Below are 22465 nucleotides of genomic sequence, written 5' to 3' on the forward strand. Positions count from 1 at the left end.
CACATTTAATAACTAAATTAGATAATATATCTCACAACATCAAAGAGTCGGTGTGCAACATGAAATTAACATAGAGTATTTATAATTGTCAAAACTAGATTTCATTTATTTCATTATCATACATTCACAAACATCTCAATTCCATATTCAACTTAAAATCAACTCACATGTTTACTTAAATCTTATGTCTAGTGTCTTTAAGCCTATGACAACTCATCAAAAGTCAATTCCTTGGATCATCAACAAGCAACCATGAATTAAGTTTAGGAGTCTTAAGATTACTAATGAATCATGTTCTATCCATAGATACAAGCTTCATTAGGTATTAAATTTTAGTTTTAGGTTCAAAAGACATTTTTCAACACCTAAAGACAAATTACAAACACCAAGCTTACTCCTACATTAAACCCTTTAGAATTTCACCTATAAAGCTCCTCTTTTAAACCAATTTCATAGCTATGTACCTATGCATATATATGACAACAGATGAAACATGCCACAAACCATATTTCTATAAAATAAATTATTACACGAGTTTTAAATGGCTTAGACACCAACCCCAAACATCAAAATTCACTCATCTAAAAATTCATCTATTAAAACTCCCAAATAAGACCCAAAAACCAATTTAGACTCTCATATTGCACTACATCAAGATCTAACACCATTTTTCCCACCAATTATAACACCAACTCTACAATTTCAATCAATCAAAACAGATACATTCAATAAGCAACCTCAACAAGGTTCTTTAAATATCAAACAAGGCATATTCCACCCAAATTCATGCAATCATGTTGTCATACAACAAAATTTGAGCAAGCTCAATCCATTTAATTCAATTTAAACATATCAACTCATATTATTAAAGTACTTAATTAAAACTTAAAACAAGATATTTAGTTTTTCTGACATGTTAAACGACCTAGTGATCCTATAAAAAAATCTAAAACGGCTTTATCAGCTCAAAGATTTGCACCTACAAACCACAAAATCATGATTATGATACACGGTTAGAACCACTGATTAATAGAGAACCTAAAGGAAAACTTAGGTGATAGATGCAGTGAAAAACTGCTCACATGTATTGAAAAACATAAAAACTAGAAAAAATTAGTAGAAACTAACTTACTCTATTGCGAGAACTGTTTGACTAGACTAAAAGACTTTGCTACAATAATCACTTTGACACCCTCTGCATCTTCAAATATATGACCCAACTAGTAGAACACCTAAAGAGAATATATATATATATATATATATATATATATATATATATATTAACAATTATTTATATTTAATTTAAAATATAATTAATAGCTAGTGTTATATTTATATTTAAAACATTTAAGTAAATTATTATTTTTTAAAATGTGATGACAGATTCCATTATTTTCGTTAATTAATAAACAATTATTTATTTAATTTAAAATCTAATTAATAGTTAGTGTTATATTTATATTTAAAACATTTAAGTAAATTATTATTTTTTAAAATGTGATGACAGATTCCATTATTTTCGTTAATTAATAAACAATTATTTATTTAATTTAAAATCTAATTAATAGCTACTGTTATATTTATATTTAAAACATTTAAGTAAATTATTATTTTTTTAAATGTGACGACAGGTTCCATTATTTTCGTTAATTAATAAAACACAGCAAAATAGTATTGACTCATGTTCTATGTATTACGGAAACAATGTTTAAAAACAAAATTGATGGTAGAGAAATAAGAAATACTAAATTAAAAACATTTTAATATAATAGACTTATATAAAACAGTCATTATTTTATAAATTAATTGAATATATTACTAAATACAAAATGTTATTTTTTTAGCTACATAAATTTCCAGTCTCTCGAATAATTTTTTTTGTCTAATTTTTAAATTTTAAGTTAACATAATAAATTAAAATTAGACATATAAACAAAATTTCTAACTTAAATCAAGGGATGAAAGTAGTTTTTTTTTCTTCAAATTGCAGCATCTACAAGATCAATTTTAAAATTACAAGAGAAAATAAAAAATATTATAAATTTGAGAGGCTAATAATATATCTTATTTCTTTTAACAAAACTGCAAGAAAAAACATTTAAAATAAAAAAGTATATAATATTTTAGAAAACACTAAAAACATTTGAACACTATTACTATTAACACGGAGTTAAAATTCAATTAAACTCCTATAAAAAACAAAGGAATTAATATTAATCTTTCTGTCAATTCATTTACAGAAATTTTCTGTGATTAAATTGCTTGTCTTTGACGAATTCCAAATTCAAACCAGAAGGGAAAAAAAAATTAATAAAATCTGATTGGTGAAATTAGTGGCAGTAGTTTCACTCTATCCTTTCCACATGGATGTTACACAGTGTACCATTCAATGTTTCCACATGCTCTCTTTCTTGCAACTTCAACTCCACCACATCATCAACTTCAACCCTTCCCTAATCCTATCACTGAAATAAAATGTCTTAAATGTACTACTTCAGATCTTTAATCAATAATATTTCTATGTCACTTGTATTGTACATTTATATATATATATATATATATATATATATATATATATATATATATATATATATTTCTTTTACAAATATAAAGTACAATATGTCATATATATTAAAAGGTGTATAAAAATTCTTAAAAATACAATAAGTATATAATTATTGTTATATAAATCTAAATTAAAATCATATATATTAAATATTATTAAAATAAAAAATTATAAATTATTGTTATCATTTCTGCTTTATAAATTAAATATTTTATTAATAAAATATCAATAAATATACATGTGACCTGATTGACCGCATGATAGGCATGTATTCCTTAAAAACTAATACTGAAAAAATGTAACATCATGTACTTTCTTACAATTGAAAAAAAAAAATTACAGAACGTAGCCGAAGAAGTTAAGAAGAATAGTTATGGATGTAAGTACGTCACTTCCCATAATAACAATAAGATACAAATTTAATTTGGTTGTTTCCGTTGGGTGCAACAGAAAAGGCGAAACTCCAGTTCTTTATTTCTTATCACTTTCCTCAGATCTCTCTCTTTCTTACTCATCTTCCTTTCTTCTCCCCAAAACCATTTTCATTCTTCAACTCTGTCACCAAAACAACCCAACCCAACCTTAATTCCCACAAAAACGGAACCCATTCATTTCCGAATCTGCTTCAACTCTTCAAGTTCACTCCTTTGACTTTGGGATCATATCACAATGGGTCTCTGCACTTCAAAGCCTCATGCAAATCCCACACTCTCCTCTTCTCCCAATTCCAACCCCCACTTCACAGACACCAATGCCGACGAACAATTACCCAAAAATCCTATTCCTACTCCAAAAAAATCTCCCCTTTTCCCGTTCTACACTCCGAGCCCGGCCCACCACTTTTTCTCCGGCAAGTCTCCGGCGCCGGCTACTCCCCGGCGGTTCTTCAAGCCTCCGTCGCCAGCGAAGCACATTCGGGCCGTGCTGGCCCGCCGTCATGGGTCTGTTAAGCCCAACGAAGCTAGCATCCCGGAAGATGAAGTGGTTGCTCTTGACAAGAACTTCGGATTCTCGAAACAGTTTGAGCAAAAGTTTGAGGTTGGGGACGAGGTTGGACGAGGACACTTTGGTTATACTTGTGCTGCCAAGTTCCTTAAGGGCCAACTCAAAGGCCAACACGTCGCCGTCAAGGTCATCCCTAAAGCCAAGGTTGCCACATAATCATTCTCTGTTTCTGATCTCAAATATCTGTTATAAACTGGATTTGGCTTTAACTCAGTCCAAATTAAGCTAGTTCATGTCCTTGTATTTTTATACGTTGTTTTGGCTGTATTATTAGTCCACGTGGTGTATGTAACGATTTGAAGTGAATAATGAGTTGATTTGAATTTATTTAAGATGACAACTGCAATTGCAATTGAGGATGTGAGGAGGGAGGTGAAGATATTGAGGGCTTTGACAGGACATAAAAATCTGATTCAGTTCCACGATGCGTATGAGGATAATGACAATGTCTACATAGTAATGGAGTACGTTGAATTAATGTGTTATTTTCTTTCTTTTGCTGCTTTCCTTTTCGTGTGGTGAATGTTGTAACTGTTTTTTCTTGCTCTTGTGGTTTTCAGGTTGTGCGAAGGAGGGGAGCTTTTGGACAGAATATTGTCGAGGTATTTGTTAATTAAAATGTTTGTTCCTTTGGATGTGAATTGTTCGGATACTGATGGGGAAAAGGGGATGGATGAAAGTGATTAAAAAGGAAAATGTGTGATTATTGTCCTCTTTGAGAAGTTTGTTTCCATTTGCAGAGGAGGAAAATACACTGAGGAAGATGCTAAAGCTGTCATGATACAAATACTAAATGTTGTTGCGTTTTGCCATCTACAGGGTGTTGTGCATCGTGATCTCAAACCAGAGGTGAAGTTTATTTGCAATTGCTTTTTACGTTTTTAATGTGCATCATAAGATTGAGTTTCATGGCCTACCTGAAAAGGTTGGTGAAAAGAAAAGGCTGGAAATGGGTTGGTAGAGGATAACATAAGGACATGTTATCTGATATCCTACTTAGTGGAATGGTCGTGTTTATGTTTAGTTTGGTTATTTGGCTTTATCTTATCAAATCTTATCGAGCATGACTTCTAACGACGGGTTATTTCTGGGTCAGAATTTCCTATTCACATCAAAAGAAGAGAACTCTGAGCTGAAGGCCATTGACTTTGGATTGTCAGATTTTGTCAAACCAGGTATTTTCGGAGTCCTTTTATGCATTCTGCCTGTTTTTCAGTCCACTACTGTTTGGGTTAAAATTATAGTTTTTCATCGCCTTACAGATGAAAGGCTTAATGACATTGTTGGTAGTGCATACTATGTGGCTCCTGAAGTTTTGCATAGAGCTTACAGTACAGAGGCTGATGTCTGGAGTGTTGGTGTGATTGCTTATATTTTACTATGTGGCAGTCGTCCATTTTGGGCACGGACTGAATCTGGGATATTCCGTGCCGTATTGAGAGCTACTCCAAGTTTTGATGAACCTCCATGGCCTTCTCTATCAGATGAGGCAAAGGATTTTGTTAAGAGACTTCTAAATAAAGATCCAAGGAAAAGAATGACTGCAGCGCAGGCATTGAGTGAGTTTCTCATCTATCACTTCAGGGTATTCATTTTTCTTGTACTCTATTATGTTCCTTACAGGTTTATACTGCAGGTCATCCATGGATTAAAAATTATAAGGACGTAAAAGTGCCTTTGGATATTCTAGTGTTCAAGCTCATGAAGACATACATGCGTTCCTCCTCTCTACGAAAAGCAGCTTTAAGAGTATGTATATTTCTGAAATTGCTTTAAAATCAGGTTGAGTTGATTGTTGCGAGAATAATCTGAGTAATCAACCAGTAGAATTTGTTTTGCAATTCCAACTGCATGTACTCAAATTTGGTGAACTGATGAAGTTCTATTTGGAAGTTAGAAGTTAAAGATAGTAAAATATTTTGATAAGCACCCAAGTATTTGAAGAGAACTAAAAACTTGAGTACTCCACCAACAAATCGACGTCTCAACGACTTCCATTCTACGATACTTGGTAACACTTCACTCAACTTCCTCGTTAGTTAAAAGTCATTATAGATAACCTTTCTTAGTGAGTAAATTGGTTCTGATACCACTTGATAATCACTCAAAAGCTAGGAAACCCCAGTTGGTGAGAGGAGAGAAACAAATACTCAGTCTTCACCCAACATTCCGTGCTACTTGAGATTCAGACATTCCATAATACCGCAGTTCCTATAAAAAATCTACTTATGCATTGTTTCTATTTATAACTGTCGAGGTAAGACTTAGACATCCATAAGATCTGATTCTCTATCCAAAATCTATATATGTAGAGTTTTCTCTTTAGACCTGCTAGGTGTGTCTTCTTGAGTTTTTTAAGTATTTTTTCGCTCTAATTATTTTCTTTGGTACTGTTCCGGTGTTCCCCATTGCTTTTGTTGATCAAACTTCCTGTATGCTTCCCAATAACTTACTAGCTATATATATGGTGGCCATTGGAACAGGCTTTGTCTAAGACATTGGCTACCGAAGAGCTGCAGCATTTGAAGGAGCAGTTTGCACTTTTAGAGCCAAACAAAACTAACACTATTAGCTTGGAAAATATCAAAGCGGTTGGTTTCTTTCCGGCTCTCTTTTTATACACTATATTAAGAGAATGATGTTTGAAATCTCATAATTTGAGCTGGTCAGGCCTTAATGAAACATGCAACAGATGCCATGAAGGAATCACGCATTCCAGATTTCCTGGCATCAGTAAGTGGTTTGATTTAGCTTTGGAATGCCTATATATATATATATATATATATATATATATATATATATATATATATATATATATATATATATATGATTCAAATGCTATTTTGTGAATATACTGGTTTGTTGATACAAATTATTCTGTGTGGAAGCTTAATGCATTGCAATATAGAAGGATGGCTTTTGATGAGTTCTGCGCAGCTGCACTTAGTGTTCATCAGCTTGAAGCACTTGACCGGTGGGAGCAACATGCACGCTGTGCCTATGAACTTTTTGAAAAGGATGGAAACAGAGCTATAGTCATTGAGGAACTGGCTTCGGTATGTTTGATTTGACTGTAACGTTAAATAATTTGGATTCTTTATATGGATAATCTTACTGTATCAACTATTTTGTAAATGAAGATATCTAACAGTCTCCCCCTACTTTAGTTTGTTATTTTTTCTAGCATACTATGCTACTTTTTTTTATTAGTAATTGTGGTACGTTCTAGTTTGGGTTTGAATTTATCGACAAGCAGTTTCTTTAAGTTAGGAAACACATTTCATTTCTCTGATGTGTGGTTTTGACTAAATAATCAGGAGCTTGGGCTTGGTCCGTCTGTCCCTGTTCATGCTGTTCTTCACGACTGGATTAGGCACACTGATGGAAAGTTGAGCTTCCTTGGATTTGTTAAGTTATTGCACGGTCCATCTCGAAGTCTTGCAAAACCTCACTAGCATGTTTAGTGCGATGGAAAGATCAAAACGTTATACTCATGATAATCAACCTGACCAATCAAACTGGTCCACACATCACAGTAAAGGATATCTTCCACTGTTGAATTATACTCAACATAAATCATCTGGGATTCTGTCCCTCGTTTTATACTGGAGCCCCTCTACACTTGAAGCCGGAGTAAAACTTGCTTCTACAGGCATTAAATTATGTTTTCCACTGTAAAGTTGTATTATGTTTAAGGTGGAGGTTTTAATGTTTTGTGGTTGTTGTAGATCATCTTACTCTTGATATTCTAACATGTTTTGAGATTCACAACCAAGGGGTATCATTCATGTCCAAGCTCAAACTGAATTCATTGCATTGCTTTTGAGTTGAACGAAATTGCTTTTAGAACTCTATAGGTTTCATCTAATGATGCTAACTATTAATAAATTTTTACTAGTTTATGACATGGTGAGATTGAGTGAAAACCTTTAATACTCGTGACTTTTTATTATAACAGAAAATAATAGCACTGCTTCACCTTATCACTAAGTATAGGTTGAGAGAGATTTAAAATATTTTTTAAACTAAAACTTAAACAAACATAATTAAAAATTAAAAGATGAAGATTGTGTTAAAAGAAATATAAACCAAAAAAAATTCTATTACCCTTCCATCTTGCTAGGACGTGTCTAAAATAATAATAAAAAAAAAATCAATAATAACAATTGTATAAAAGGTATTAAAAACTAAGAGAACATATAATTAAATATTAAATGACTAGAATTCTGAAAATAAAAATAAAAATTAGGGATTTAATAAAATACAAAAAAAAATTACGATTAAGTCAGAACTCATTTTACCCAATTTTGTTCTACTAAGCAATCATAATTCTAAACAAATTTATTTTTCATGAGAGAGAAAAAAATATTATATAGGGTACTCATTTGATTCTTTCAGAATGTGATAAACATTACTCATTTGGAAGGAAACAAGTAAGCAAGTTATCCCATACCTAAAATTGATTGGATAAACAGTACTGTACTTTGCATGGATATGGTCCATATGGAACCCTATGCCTCTAAACATCATGTTTAATTTTTTATCATTAACATAAACATGTAGTTGAAAGTTTTTTATCAGTGAGTAAATTATGTAAGTTTTCTTCTATTTATTTCATAAAGTTACACAAAATTTATCCTTTTTAATAAATGCAATTCATCTAGACCTAAAATTATAAGTTTTATGCGAAATTCATAAAACCATCCTTGTTACGAATATTGGTTCATCGCACAAAATTCACTTCCTAAAAATTAAGCATTTTCTTTTCTAATTTTATTATTATTGGATTAGAAGTTACAAATTTTATATGCTACAGTGAGAATATAATGTTAGAAATTTTGTATTGGTAGGACGTGTATTTTTATTACAATTAAATTGAAGCAGTTGATGGCAGGGTTACACTGTTATTCTATTTGTGATAACTCATCTTCCTAAAATATATATATATATACACACATTTTCTTATCTAAAAAGTAGTGTAGAAACATATAAGAATTTTTTTCATTGAAATGAAAAGAAGAAGATGATGCAATTATTTTAGAAATATTTAAGATCTTTGACTCATGACCACAAGAAATCTCAGGTTGATATATATCATCATCATTGAGATTTATCTTCTTTTTTTATAAGAAAGCTAAGTTGAGTTCTTCATCTATTTGTATTAAATAATACATAGAAAATAAAAAATTTAGTTGGAAAAAATCATATGATTTGTGAATTCATTTATATATATATTATGGTATTTTCTCAAAATTTATGAATAAAGTTTCATACTTGAGTTAAGCACATAATATTGCATGAGATGAAGGATACTCTTCTAGGTCCTTAAGAAAATACGATTATGCGGACTTCTTTATATTAATTTAAATCAAAATCAATCATAAACTCTTAGACATTATAATGAATAAATGTGACAAAAATAGTTAACCAAGGTTTTTAGTTGATGAATGCACACCTAGATCCCAACATTAAATAGTCATATTTAAGCAGACACAACTTTGAATTGAAGAATTTAGAAGAAGATACAAAGTTCACTAATTGTTTCTTCAAGATCTACCTCTCACAGTGATCATTCGGACTCAGTTTCACTTTTCAAACCTAAAACAGTGGTAAGCCCTTTACCACACCATTTGTTTCAGTCCTTTCACAAAAAATCAACTTGACAAAAGACGATACTTAACTTGAACATTTTGGTCGCTTTGCAGTTTCAGAATTATGGTTTTGCTATATACTAATGTGTGTGTATATATATATATATACATATATATTAGCTGGTTCCCATAATTGTAAGTAATTGATGTAGACCATACTCTGATGAGAATGTTAAATATCTTCCTCTTGTTTTGTTCTTCTGCAATAAAGGATTACTGCAATGGTCCCCTCAATGCATTATTTCAGTGTGTTGATGGTTTTATTTTATTCTCAGCTCCAACTCATAAAGCTTTCTCCAATTGCTTTGTACTCAGTCAAACACATTGCATCCTTTCTTCTTCTTTATTTTTGCAAATAGTGTAAAGGTGGTCCTAGTTGAATACACACTTTTCATTAACATCTTTTTATCATTATTTTTTCCTCCTTTGTTCTTATCCCTCTAGTACATTTTTCTGTTACAATTTCTTTTCAAGGTTGTATTCAACTAGAAATTTCATATACTAGTAACTAAATCTTTTTGCATACATTTGTACAATTTTGTTACAGTATCTTTTGACCATAGAAAGGCCTTTGAAGGGAATCAGAGGGCCTAAGGATCCTATAACCATTCCATTTTTATGATTCTTTTACTATATTTTGTATGAAATATAATATGATTCTCCTAATATTTTAACTCTGTTTTAGATTTAGTACCTTCAATTATAATATTTAATTATAAAGATAATATTTTTTATTTTTTTCCAATATATAATATATATTTTTTACTTATAATAAAATATATTAAATATCTTATAAATATCATGTGAAATTTAATTATTTCTTTGTTAGAAATAAATCTCCTCTAGAAAATTCTGGATATGCCGTCGTTGGAAAGAAAAAAGAAAAACAAAACAGCCTACATAATATTTTTTTAGTCTTTCAAAAAAATATGAATTAATTTAAGGTATTTTTAACCATCAAAATCTTACAATATATTCTTTTATTTCTATTTATGAAATAAGTTTTAATAGCTTATTTTAAATTATCTATAATAGCTAAAAAATAATAATATATTTATTTATTTATTATAAATTTTCTTATTTTATTTTTATTTTAAATAAAAACTTGTGAGAACACTCTCAAATGCATTGTTTGGTTTATATATATATATATATATATATATATATATATATATATATATATATATATATATATATATATATATAAACATTATATAAGAAAGAAAACTTATTAATTTTTAAATAATCATCTCTTAAAATATCCATCACTTGAAAGGGCTTTTTACGTTAAGAATTATAGATAACATATTATTACAAGAAGAAAATTGAAGAAAATTCTTTCCACTCCTCAAGTGGTTTAATTGGAGACCTATCTTCTGAGTGTAGCACGGGACTCTCATATATTGTCATTTCTCTATCACCCTATATGCTGTGTGTAGGTATACGTTGCCAGAGTTCTGATATTCTATTTTAAACTTTTTGACTTTTTCAAAATTATTTTAAACCGTTTACTCTTAAAAAGAAACTCAATTATTCAAGTTTAGTATGGAAAAGGAAAGAAAGTTGGTAATAAAAATCACTATTTTAGTAGCAATTATTATTCACTCCATTATTTTCTTTTTGTTTACCTAATGTGGTGTGGATGCAAAGTTAATATATAGTGTATAGGAAACATATACGTGTAAGATTATGACTAAAGATAATATAATTTTTTTTTTCAAAATTAGTTGTAAAATTGTGTAGATTGATTATCGAGTATATATGATTTCACAACTCAACTAAAGATTTATTAGTGTTTTTTTTTACTGAAACACTTTGCCTGCTTTCAAGACATGAAAAGACTGAGGACTAATATATTATATATGGTCGAAGATTATCTGATTTTGTCAACAATGATCTTTAAAACAATTGATTATTAGCACATCATGCACCTTGACTAACGAATACGGACTAATAGAGGTTGCATGCTGATTATTGGATATCGATTACCTTGTTAAGGTTGTAGCTGCCTACTGAGAGTTGAGGATTGCTTGCAAAAAGTTAACATATGTCTGCCAAAAGATTAACTACAATATGCTACATGTCAAGTGTCAAGTATCAAGCGTCAAGTGTCAGGTATCGAGTGCCCCCAACCAAAGATCAAGTGTCATTTATTGATAGACGTATGTCTTCAGTTATGAATAGTGTTACCCATTGTAATCTTGTGTCGCCTACCAATATCTAATTGTACCTATCAAAGATATTAATAAACCATGTAAGTTAACCAAAACTAATTACATATCACCACAAGTAAAATAATCAACTCAATGAGTTCATATTTAGACTCATTCAAGTAAGAGTGCATAGTTATTAGCATATTCATATAAAAATAACATTAATCACATTTTGATTTTCAGCATTAATTGCATTGTAACTACTCTCTACCTCTGAGAACTAGTTGATAAATCTTTTATAGAAATATACTCATTCATCTTGACGAGTATCGAAAGAACGAAAAAAAATAGTAAACAAAAGTCGAATAAAAAAACTCGTGAAGAAAACTCTTTCAAAATACCTTATTGGCTCTATAAGTGCACTTTGTTTGATTTAAATTGAAATTTCAAGCAAACATGCTCACAATATGAATAGTAATTATTTAAGGTTGACACTGATATTTCCTTCTTATACATTATTTATTTTAGTTTTTTTTTTCTTTTAAATTAAGTTTATTTTGTGTACTAATTTAGTTTTAGGTCCTACCTTTTTTCTTTTTTTAAATTTGGAACTAATTTAGTGAGAATAGGCTAAGTTTATTTCTTGCTTTCGAATTCAATAATTTTCCTCCAATTTATTTATTTTTACATGTTACAATGTTTTATACGAAAACACACTAAGCTAGTAATAAAACACTGAATTATAAACTGTATTTGTTCTTTTTCCTATTTTTATAAATTTTTTAAATTAACTTCTTTCATTCTTTTTATCATACGAGAAATTGTTTCATTATGTTTTAAAATTTATTGTTTCAGAGAAGAAGACCAAAAAAAATAATATAAGAATCTTTATTGAAAATAAGTTACATCTTTCAATTAGTTTTTTCCTCATATTTCAAATAAACAATTATATGTTCCTATATTTTACAAATTATTTAACATGTAGCTTTGAAGATATTAATAACTAATTTTTTTAAATTCACTCATTAAATCAATCAAGACAATTATTCTAATTTCTGGAGATTAATCATGATCACACCGATATAAATAAAGCTATGAGGATAATACAATAATATTATAAAATATAATATCGTAATTTTATAATGTTAAAAACTGAACTCTAAAACATAAATTTATAGATTTTAACATTTAAAATACAAATAAAAACTAAAACAGAACATGTAATCATATTTAAATTAAATTTTTAATAAAACTTTTTTATAATTGTAATAAGTGTATAAGTAGAATAAAATTAAAATAACAAATATTTTAGATCAATTTTTAGCTTTAATAGAAAAATGTAAAATAATTAGTTGTAAAATATCTTTCGACTAAACTGGTTTAGATCCTTTTTTTTTTGTTCTTTCACTGATTTTTCTTGAGGTTGCTTTTGTGGTTACTTTAAATAAGTTATCTAACTATAGTTACCAGTTCGATTTAAGGAAAAAAAAGGACAATTTTTTTAAAATAAGTAGTATGGCTTGAAGTATTATTTACTAAAAAATTTTCAAAATTTGAGATATAAGGCATACTTAGTTTATCAAATCTCTCCGTGGTATTGTTCTATTTTATGAATAAAAATTATTTTAATTATTTGTAATTTCATATTTATATTTCACTCTAAATTATTATAAATATATATTTTTTATATCAATCGAGTTCATTGTCAAGTAACACACTTGTTAGAATAGGTTAATGCATCTGTTCGATCGTTTATTCCGATTTACTTTATTTAATTTTTAAAATGATGTTGTTTGACTCGTCTCATTACAAATTAAATTACAAAAAATAGTCCAGCTCAAGTCACCGCAAATTGATGGATTAAGGCAGTCATTTAAAAAAAAATAACCCCAAAAATAACAAACGTGATATTCATAGAAAAATTCCAACAATATTTTAATAAAAGGAAACTACCAAACAAGTTTCATAAAAAGTATAGAACATTAAACTTGATTGGATAGAGATATTGGTGGACACTGATGGTTGACGGGTATGATCTCAAGCCCTTCGTATGTAGAAAGTAAGATGGTTGTAAGGTGATCATGTGTTAGCGAAAGCAAGATATATTTCCGTAATAATTTATTGAGTTATTTATTATTATAATACTGAAAATAAAACAAACCATAATCAATAATCAGTAATATGTGAGACATAATTAATTATATTGTATCTTCACTCAAATTCTGGTCATTTCAAGATATAAAATAGATAAAATCCGGATATAAAGTTAAAACTTTGTGTGCAACATGTATATATCTAAATCACCATCAGTATTCTCTAATTAATATGATATCAAAATCACTAACATCACACTAAATTCACGCCTCTCCATCCATCTCAATAATAGAGCGGCGATGATCCGACAATTGTCTCCCCGTAATTAATCAGAGAGAATTGCGAACGAAAGATGTGGCAACAAGACCTTAATGAAGTAATATTTATAGTTTGAGAGGAAGTTTAGGGTTTAATTTTGTTTTGTGGTTGTGGATATTTTATTCGATAGTGTAAGAAGTTGAGAAGTCAACAGCGGCATTAATGAGGGTATTGTGGAGAGAGTGGCATGACACGTTGCTGTAATTAAACTTTTCAGATACGAGTTGGGGACCTGGCATATGACATGATTCATAGCTACCTTACCAATCATCATATCATATCATATGCTTCTGCAAACATACAAAAGCATCTCCAATCATGCAACGCAACCATTTCATGTGGTGGAACCCTGCTTCTCGTCATCAACTACTGTTCCTATTTCTATTCCTATTCCTTCTAGCTGTCAATGCATTCTTCACTCGCTTTTTCACCCATCACCAATTCATTTCCATTATTTTTGGAAAATCAATTCAACACCTTGCTTTTTCCCACTTTTTTTTATTCATTCTTACACACTTGCATAAACCAAACAATTCTCTGCATTCCCCGATTAAGCATCGTAAATCCTCAAAATAAAATAATGCCACTTGAAGAACCTTCAATTCTTATACTTTAAGAGATTCAAGCAAGTCCGTTCGTACACAGTTTTTTGTGTGTCCAAAATTAGAACACGAATTCCTGCTATTATCCATGCAATCATGTCCCAATCCCACCCCTTAACTTTTCCACACCTGGGACCCATACCTCCCATCCTAAACAACTCGACCCACTATGGACAAATTACTCATTAACCACGACTTTGTAAATGACAAATATAATCTGACGAAAGAGAACAATCCAAAACCAAATTAGCACACAAAGGGATGCTGACATCATATATTAATATAATACATCATTTCTTCATCTTGTTTTTTTTCTTTCTCAATCTCTACAACAAAAACAGTAATTACTTAACTCACCCAAATTAACGACACAACCTATAATCTCTGTACACATCATTTAGGTAGCTGGCTAGCAAAACAAACACACCGAGATGCCCCCCCAACAGGTGATTGGAAAATCATATATGAAAAATGATTGACATTGAACACTATAGTATAGGAGAGGAGAGTGCAAAAGAAATAATTGAGGGGGACATGAAATTAATAGGAGAGACTAGAAGAATCTGACAGAAGGGGAACGAAGATCCATCTCCTGGGTCCATGCGTTCCGGTCCTGGACGTGCAAGTGCCAGAAGGTTTGAGCCAGTGCGTCCGGGTCCATTGTACTCTCACCTCCTCCTCCCACTACTCCACTGCTTTGCTCCCCCGACGAATTACCCCTCTGCAATGACGTCGTCAATGTTCCTCCTCTGCCCCACAACATGCAAATTCATCCGTCAATACCTCAACTTCCTTTCTTTAGCATCGTTTCTTAGTTTAAGCAGTGTAATTTGTAAACACATTAGTTATTAAAAGGATTATATGTATAACCCTCTCCAAATATCAGATTTTAACCAAACAATCATAGTTGAGCTGCTACATGCCATGTTATCAAGCATTTTCCAGACTATATATCTATCTATCTAGCAAAACTATATATGCTACTTTCCAGAGTATAAGGATTATCTATTTTTTTTTATATTTTGGTATGAATATATAGGAAATGAAAGAATTAGTATGCAATGCTGCCAAAAGAAAAGAAAGGTATGAAGGTGTGTATGTAAAGAAAAGAAAGCAACCTGGGTGGGCCAATGAGGCCGTCGATGATAACATGAGCTACGTGCACTCCCTGGGGCTGAAATTCCTTGGCCAAACATTGCGATAGTGCTCTCAAAGCGAATTTCCCACAGCCTGTCTCATCTCCCCCATTGGGTCCAGTGTTCTCACAAATTCAATTAATTCAACTCAATTTAATTACTCTAGAAGAACAAGAAGAGTGCAAAAAGAAAAAAGATATATAATTGGTATTTACATAGTTCGGAGTATCCAGCAATGCCGTTGAGAGAAGTGGAACAACCCGTGAAGAGAAGGGTTCCCTTTCCTCTTTCAACCATTCCGGGCAGCACCTTATATAAAGTTCATGAATCAACGTGATGAAAGAAAAGCACAGTGAGTCCAGATTAATCGATGGAGGGATCGATAGAAGGGTGGGTACCTGTTGAGCGCAGTGGAAGGCACCGACAGAAGAAACGGCGAGAGATTTGTGGAAGGAATCGATGCGAAGGTCTTGGAAGGAAGTGGGGTAAGAAGATAGGGGTTGGTATGCATTGTAAACGAGAATTTCGACGAATCCCAGAGACAGCACTCCCTCGAATGCCTCTCTCACGCTTCGGGAATCGGAACAGTCTATTCTAATGGCGAAAACCTGCGCCTTCTCTTCCCTGGCTATTTCGTCGGCGAATCTCGACAACCGCCCTGTACATAGTAAATTACTTAGTTGATTTGCATCTATGGTAGCATAAGATATGAGAATAATAGGAATAATAAAAGTGGTTACGGACCCAGGTCACGAGCGAGGATGGCGACGGTGTAGCCCTCGTGAGCGAACTTGCGAGCGATGGAGAGGCCGAGGTTGGGACCGACACCGACGATGGCAGCAATGCCTCGTGAAGAAGCGGAGCTGGCCATGTTTCGCATCTCTGTATGTGCAGTGTATGAGAATGGGTTAAGAAACAGAAGTGTAAAGGAATATTATATTGTGGAAGGGTTTGGTTTGGTGGAATGAATGAGTGAGATATTTAAGTAGTGGAGTGGAGTGAAGATGATGAGTAGTAGGGTGTGAGATGTGGTGGTTGTGTCTGAATCATTGCCTCCCTTACAACCAGCATTCTCACTCTCCTTTCTTTCACTACTACTTCCTCTCAACGTCACTTGCCCCATTCCTAACCACAAATATTACTGCTTTTTTCTACATTAATACTCACACAACACAACCCTCCCATTCCATCTTCAATTTCACTCCATCCTTCCATTCAATCTCTCTTCAAACAACTACAAATATTATGTCAAAATCTGTTCCTGCATTTCATTTCCAAAAAAAATTATGCTTTTTTTTATGCAAAGACTAAAGAGAACCAGAAATATTATTTTTTTCATTTTTCTTATTAGTGAGAGAAACAATGCACTTCTTTTTATTCAAATTTTGATTCTAATCTATTCATGTACTAAGAAATGATTGCTACCAAGACAAGGAAGATGTATGATACGAGTCACGAGTAACTAGTACGGAAGAATATTTTTAAAGAGAAATATTTCTTTCTTTTTTTATAATGTAATTGAATGGATTTTAAAGTTAATTTAATAAGATAAAATCATTTTATAAGATAATATTTACATTTTTTTATTTATACATCATAAATAGATTTTGTTTTTAATTAATATGAAATTTTTAATATATTATTCTCAAAACATATTAATCTCATGCATGAAATACTATATATCAATAATTAGTTTGATAGTAACTTAATAGTAGATAAAATAATAAATTTTAATAATATTGACTTATTTTTATAATGTTAGAAGTCTCAATAAAATCAATTTATAATATATAAATAAGTATAATCCTTATTTTATAAACCAATTTTATAGTGTTGAATTAGTTTAAAATTTAGTTCTTAATATATTATCATAGTCATGGATTAAAAATTCATTTTAGTAAAATTGATATTTATTTAGTTTATTGTTTCATTCATCATCTATTGAACTATCCATTAATGTATTAGCATGATTATGTATAGAAAATTTTACATCAAAGATAAATCAATTTATAATATATAAATGAATATAAACTTTATCTTCAATATAAACTTTTAAGTTGAAATAGGTTTAAAATCCATTTATCAATTATTACATGAATTATTATTTTTATTATAACATTTTTATTTATATTTATTATTACTATTATTACTATTTGGTTTGAAATGGTTTGCTAAGGGCAGAGATAATTAGCGGTTGGTAAATTAAGTAAGTGATTCCTCACCACTTGCAGTTCCAGCTCGGTTACAGGAACATTGCAGATGTGGTGTTTAGTTGCAGACACGGGGTTCCTGTTCAATAATTATTCACAACAGAACATCATTCATGTCTTGGAACTCAAAGACAATACTACTTCGCTGAAAGTATCGGTTATGTGAACTGTCGGTTCATGCCCTCGCTCCATACAAATATTATCATACAACTTGGACAAACACGACTCAAGTATATTATCCAACATTCACATCAGGGGTATTCATTTCTATGCTTATTAATTCTATAACTTGTTACATTTTATAAGTAGATTTAAGTTTTTTCTAAACATTTTTGTTATATCCGAAAATCTTAATTTATAAATGATGTAAGAAAATGTTTGATACTAAATGGGAATAGTTTGGTATATTAATTTTGAGTATTTTTGTGATGATATGTATAGGAAATTTTGAAGAAGAATTACAGTGGAGAGAGAATCAAAAGGAACTCAGCTTCTTCAAAAGTTGGTGAACAATTAAATATACTCAGTAAACTCTTGTGCTTAAACATATGGATATTAAATTACTATATAGATTCAGTTTGGTTTGTATTCTATGTCAATGATTGAAACCTACAATATTTTATTTATTGGTTTTTTCTTGTATGTACATGTAGCTTAACTGTTATATATATATATATATATATATATATATATATATATATATATATATATATATATATATATATATATATATAAATTAAATATGTTTTTCATTCTTAAATTTGGATGCAAATATCTAGAAAATTTATATATTTTAATTTCTAAATTTTAAAATTAAATAAATATAGTTCTTTTAAATATAAATTATTCAAAATCTAAAAACATACTTCACTGTTTCAATCAAATCAATTTCAAATCAAATACATCATTCAAAATACAAGTGTATAAATTTTTTATCATTGAGATGTTTAAGTTCCAGTAATATTAAAAAAGTAAAATATAAGTAAATTTATATATTATTTGTAATATTTATAATACCGTTAAATAATTAAGCTAATTTATTGTAAAATAAATATTAATATCAAATGTTAAAAAAAATCACATGCTTATTTTCAAAGGCCATTTTAAGTTTTCAGATATATCAGCAAAAGGGCTACAGATACCCGTTTATCCATAAAGATGGAATTTTAGGTAGCCCAACTGGAATAAGATTCCACACACCTGCCCTCTGTTATTGTCTACACATATATAATTCTATTTTGACCATAAAATTGTGCTACTTTTGCATTGACCTTTCAAGTTTTAAAGGGCTAAAAAGGATCACAAACTACCTCAAAATCATAACCACTAAATTAAGGTGCTTCTCAGGTTCAGTTGGGTATAAGTTTTTCTACAATGAAGCTTGCAATCAAATGAAAATAAACTTTTTAAACCTAAAAAATGGGAAATGTTATAGAAAACGTGTAAAGTTTACTGATTTGCATTGACATACCTAAATATTTTAATTCATCTGACATTATCCTTACTTATTTTTTATTTTTTTTTTAAACAATACAAAAGTTTACACTTTTTTAACTATTTTATTCTTATAACTTATGTCAAGTGTCATGATATCGTTATTTTTTATTTATATTGTTTGTTGTAATCTCTTCTAGACTCCAATGAACAATTTTAAACTTTTCGTTAGTTCAACTTATTTTTTTTATTTACTAAATTCTTAATGGTGTTTATTATTACGAAATAGAAAAATAATTTGCCTTAGGCCACACTGAATCTGGTGCAGCATGATTGCAACGCAAGAATTATGATTTGGGAATAATCCTGGTGCAGAGAGAGTGTCTCGAACACTTTTTCCTTCGTGTATATATATATATATATATAAAAGTTAAATTTAAAACTTGCTTATTAATATAATATCAGAATAAAGAATTAGAGTTTATATTAATACAATGTATTATTTATAAATATTATTTTATATGAAGACTTAAATTTATTTTTAAAATTGATATTTTGAGATTTCATGCTTTTATTTGGCCCAGCGATCAGAATAATAATAACATTATGGACCAGTAGCCAGAATCCATGATGGGGAAAAAGACACGCGAGTTCAATCATTATGCTTTTGCCTCCGAAGTAATCTGGAAAAAAACACAACTCACTCAGTAAGCCAATCTCGCTGTACCATTTTGCTGTTCTCTGTATGTTCTAGAGTTCGGCACATCCTACGTTAAAACTTGGAACACATGAAAAAATAGAAATATCTAAGATCATTGTTGCTAGAACTTATTATTCATAGGTACTCAGATCACATCAGAGGAACAAATTGATACTAAATTGAAGCTACGGTCCCTTCAGACATGTTTCCTTTTCTTGCTTTTTGGCAATCATGCGAATTCGGAATCGGAGTTCTCGTAATTTTAAGCCACGCCACGAGAGAAGTTAGATATTCGTGTTGGAATGCTTTCTGGTTTAGTGCACTGCTAGTAAAGCAAAGAAGAAAAATAAAATAATAAAGAGGAAATATTATTTTCATCTACGACTTGTCATTTTCATCACATTCCACCAATATTCTTTCGTCATTTTCCTTTCTTTCTTTATTAACATGTTAAATAATTAATCCAACAATTCTTTCCCATACAGGACAAATTAACCACTCTCCCAGGAGAAAAAACAAAATAATATAACAACAATTCAAAATTAATTATATAATACTTTTATTTATAAAAATAACTAATCCTTAATTAAATTACATCCTAAGCGTAATTTCATTATTTTAGTTCAAAATATTTTTATTATCGTTTTACGCACTTTTCTAACCTTAAAACAAACCTAAATTTCTATACTTACTCTTTATTGTCATTCTCTTCGCTTGGTTGCGCTAAGAATGGAAAACTCGGATAGTTTCTATTCCAATAATGTAGTTTAAAGATTGAATAATCCATAACATGTTTGTATATATTCTGATCATATTTTTGGTATTTTGGAATATCAATTCCAGAATAATGTATTAGAATATAATTATATATTAATATATATTTTAAAAAAATTGGAACATAATTCGTATATTTTGATAACGATTCGGTAATTATATACGATGATAATGTTCATTCAAATAATGTATTTTGAAATAGGTATAGTTAAATTTTATGTTTATGATAAATTTGGATATGTTTTTCCAATAATATTTTATAAAAATTAAACTTTTCAACTGAGTTCTGTTATTTTTTTTAACGGGTTGACATGAGTCAAATCTTATTTCATAACTTTGATTAGGTTGTGCCATGTTATTTTATATTTTTTTAGTTTTAGAATTTATAATTTTATAGCTTCATATTTTATAATTATATAGTTTTTTAGTTTTATAATTTTATAATTTCTTAAATTTATATTTTTATAATTTTATAATTTCATTATCATTTATTTGATAATTTTCATGAGATTCTAAGTGTGAATCTAAGTTACATAGTGAGTGAGTAGAAATGAGAGAGTAGAGCACCATATAAGGTTGAAAATTCATTAACACATTGCCTTAAGGTTTTTGGTAGAAAGTGGTGTCAATCCCTTATATGATTGGACTCGAATCTCAGGTAAGCGTGTCCTGTTAAGATGAACGACGGTACAAAAAGGATACTCAAATGCTTCCGTTGGAAAGGATACCAATGTCGAAGGGACTCACCTTTAAAAAGGGAGATTGTTAGGATTTCAAGTGTGAGTTTAAGTTCCACATTGAGTAGAAATGAGAAAGTAGAGCATCATACAAGTTTGAAGATCCATTAACCCATTGTCTTAAGGTTTTGGGTAGAAAGTGGTGTCAATCCCTTATGTGGTTGAGTTAAGATCTCATTGATTTTAAATCTCCTCAGCAAACCTCCTCCCTGATATACCCAACAAGTGTTTTCATAGTCAAGTTAGGCTCAGATGAGTATAATGGTCCATGTATCGAAAGTCTTGCTGACAAATGTTTTCAAGTAAGAGTGTCCCGTTAAGATGAACGACGGTATAAAGGAGACATATGTGGAAGAGACTCACCCTTGAAACAGAAGATTGTTAGGATTCCAAGTGTGAGTCTACGTCCTACACTGGATAGAAACGAAAAAGTAGAACACCACATAATGTTGAAGATCCATTAACTCATTGTGTTAAGGTTTTGGGTAGAGAGTGGTGTCAATCTCTTATGTGATTGGACCTATATCTCATTGGTGTTGTATCTCCTCAGTGAACATCTTCCTCATAGACCCAACAGTTTCAACTACTATAATATTCTTTTTTATTATTACAACATAGCATTAATAAATTTTCAACCTCATCCACAATGTCTTTGCTGGAAGATTTCTTGATCAACCCTTGGTCAGTAAAGAAAAGATACAAAAGTTTCCATAAAGGTCGGAGTCTTTAACAATGTTGTCATGGAGGTCAACTACGAGAAAAACTATACGTGAACAATGCAATTCTCTTTAACATAAAAAACGTCTAAAATATTGTTCCATTCCCATTCTCTTTAACATAAAAAACCTCTAAAATATTGTTGCATTCCCAACTTTGTGTCGTGGAAAAATATGTGAAGCATTTGTATTTAAGCTTCATACTTTGTAGGTGTGCGTGTGAAAAATGGAAGTGAGAACTAAAATGAAAAGTTTCTTACATAAGTGAAAGCACCTGAAACTACGGCATGGTTTATAGGGTGAGTATAAGGTTGACAAAAAACTTGATATCCGCAAATTTCCATAAGTAAAATCCATGATGGACACTAA

The 22465-nt window shown here is 30.3% G+C and overlaps 2 protein-coding genes across 3 annotated transcripts; one reads left to right on the plus strand and one right to left on the minus strand.

Moving 5' to 3' along the window:
- Nucleotides 1–2988: 2988 nt before the first annotated feature.
- LOC124826576 (CDPK-related kinase 5-like) lies at nt 2989–7342 on the plus strand. Of its 2 annotated transcripts, XM_047299422.2 has the most exons (11): nt 2990–3715; nt 3905–4035; nt 4132–4173; nt 4312–4420; nt 4668–4746; nt 4834–5130; nt 5208–5320; nt 6055–6162; nt 6242–6304; nt 6460–6627; nt 6889–7342. In XM_047299422.2, the coding sequence occupies exons 1-11, from the start codon at nt 3236–3238 to the stop codon at nt 7024–7026; spliced, it is 1728 nt and encodes a 575-aa protein (XP_047155378.1). In that variant the 5' UTR covers nt 2990–3235; the 3' UTR covers nt 7027–7342. The 2 variants fall into 2 exon arrangements, with proteins under 2 accessions (XP_047155377.1, XP_047155378.1); XM_047299421.2 differs by having other exon boundaries at nt 2989–3715; nt 4668–5130.
- A 7293-nt stretch (nt 7343–14635) lies between these two features.
- On the minus strand, nt 14636–16636 carry LOC124826575 (uncharacterized). The gene is made up of 5 exons (XM_047299419.2): nt 16270–16636; nt 15924–16183; nt 15741–15834; nt 15508–15619; nt 14636–15138 (listed from the first exon to the last, which is right to left on the minus strand). Exons 1-5 carry the CDS (start codon nt 16403–16405, stop codon nt 14943–14945), a joined length of 798 nt encoding a protein of 265 aa, XP_047155375.1. The 5' UTR covers nt 16406–16636; the 3' UTR covers nt 14636–14942.
- Between the last annotated feature and the right edge of the window lie 5829 nt (nt 16637–22465).

The sequence above is a fragment of the Vigna umbellata genome, chromosome 1, assembly GCF_029865625.1.
Source record: "Vigna umbellata cultivar VRB3 chromosome 1, Vumbellata_1.0, whole genome shotgun sequence".
NCBI classification, from domain to species: domain Eukaryota; kingdom Viridiplantae; phylum Streptophyta; class Magnoliopsida; order Fabales; family Fabaceae; genus Vigna; species Vigna umbellata.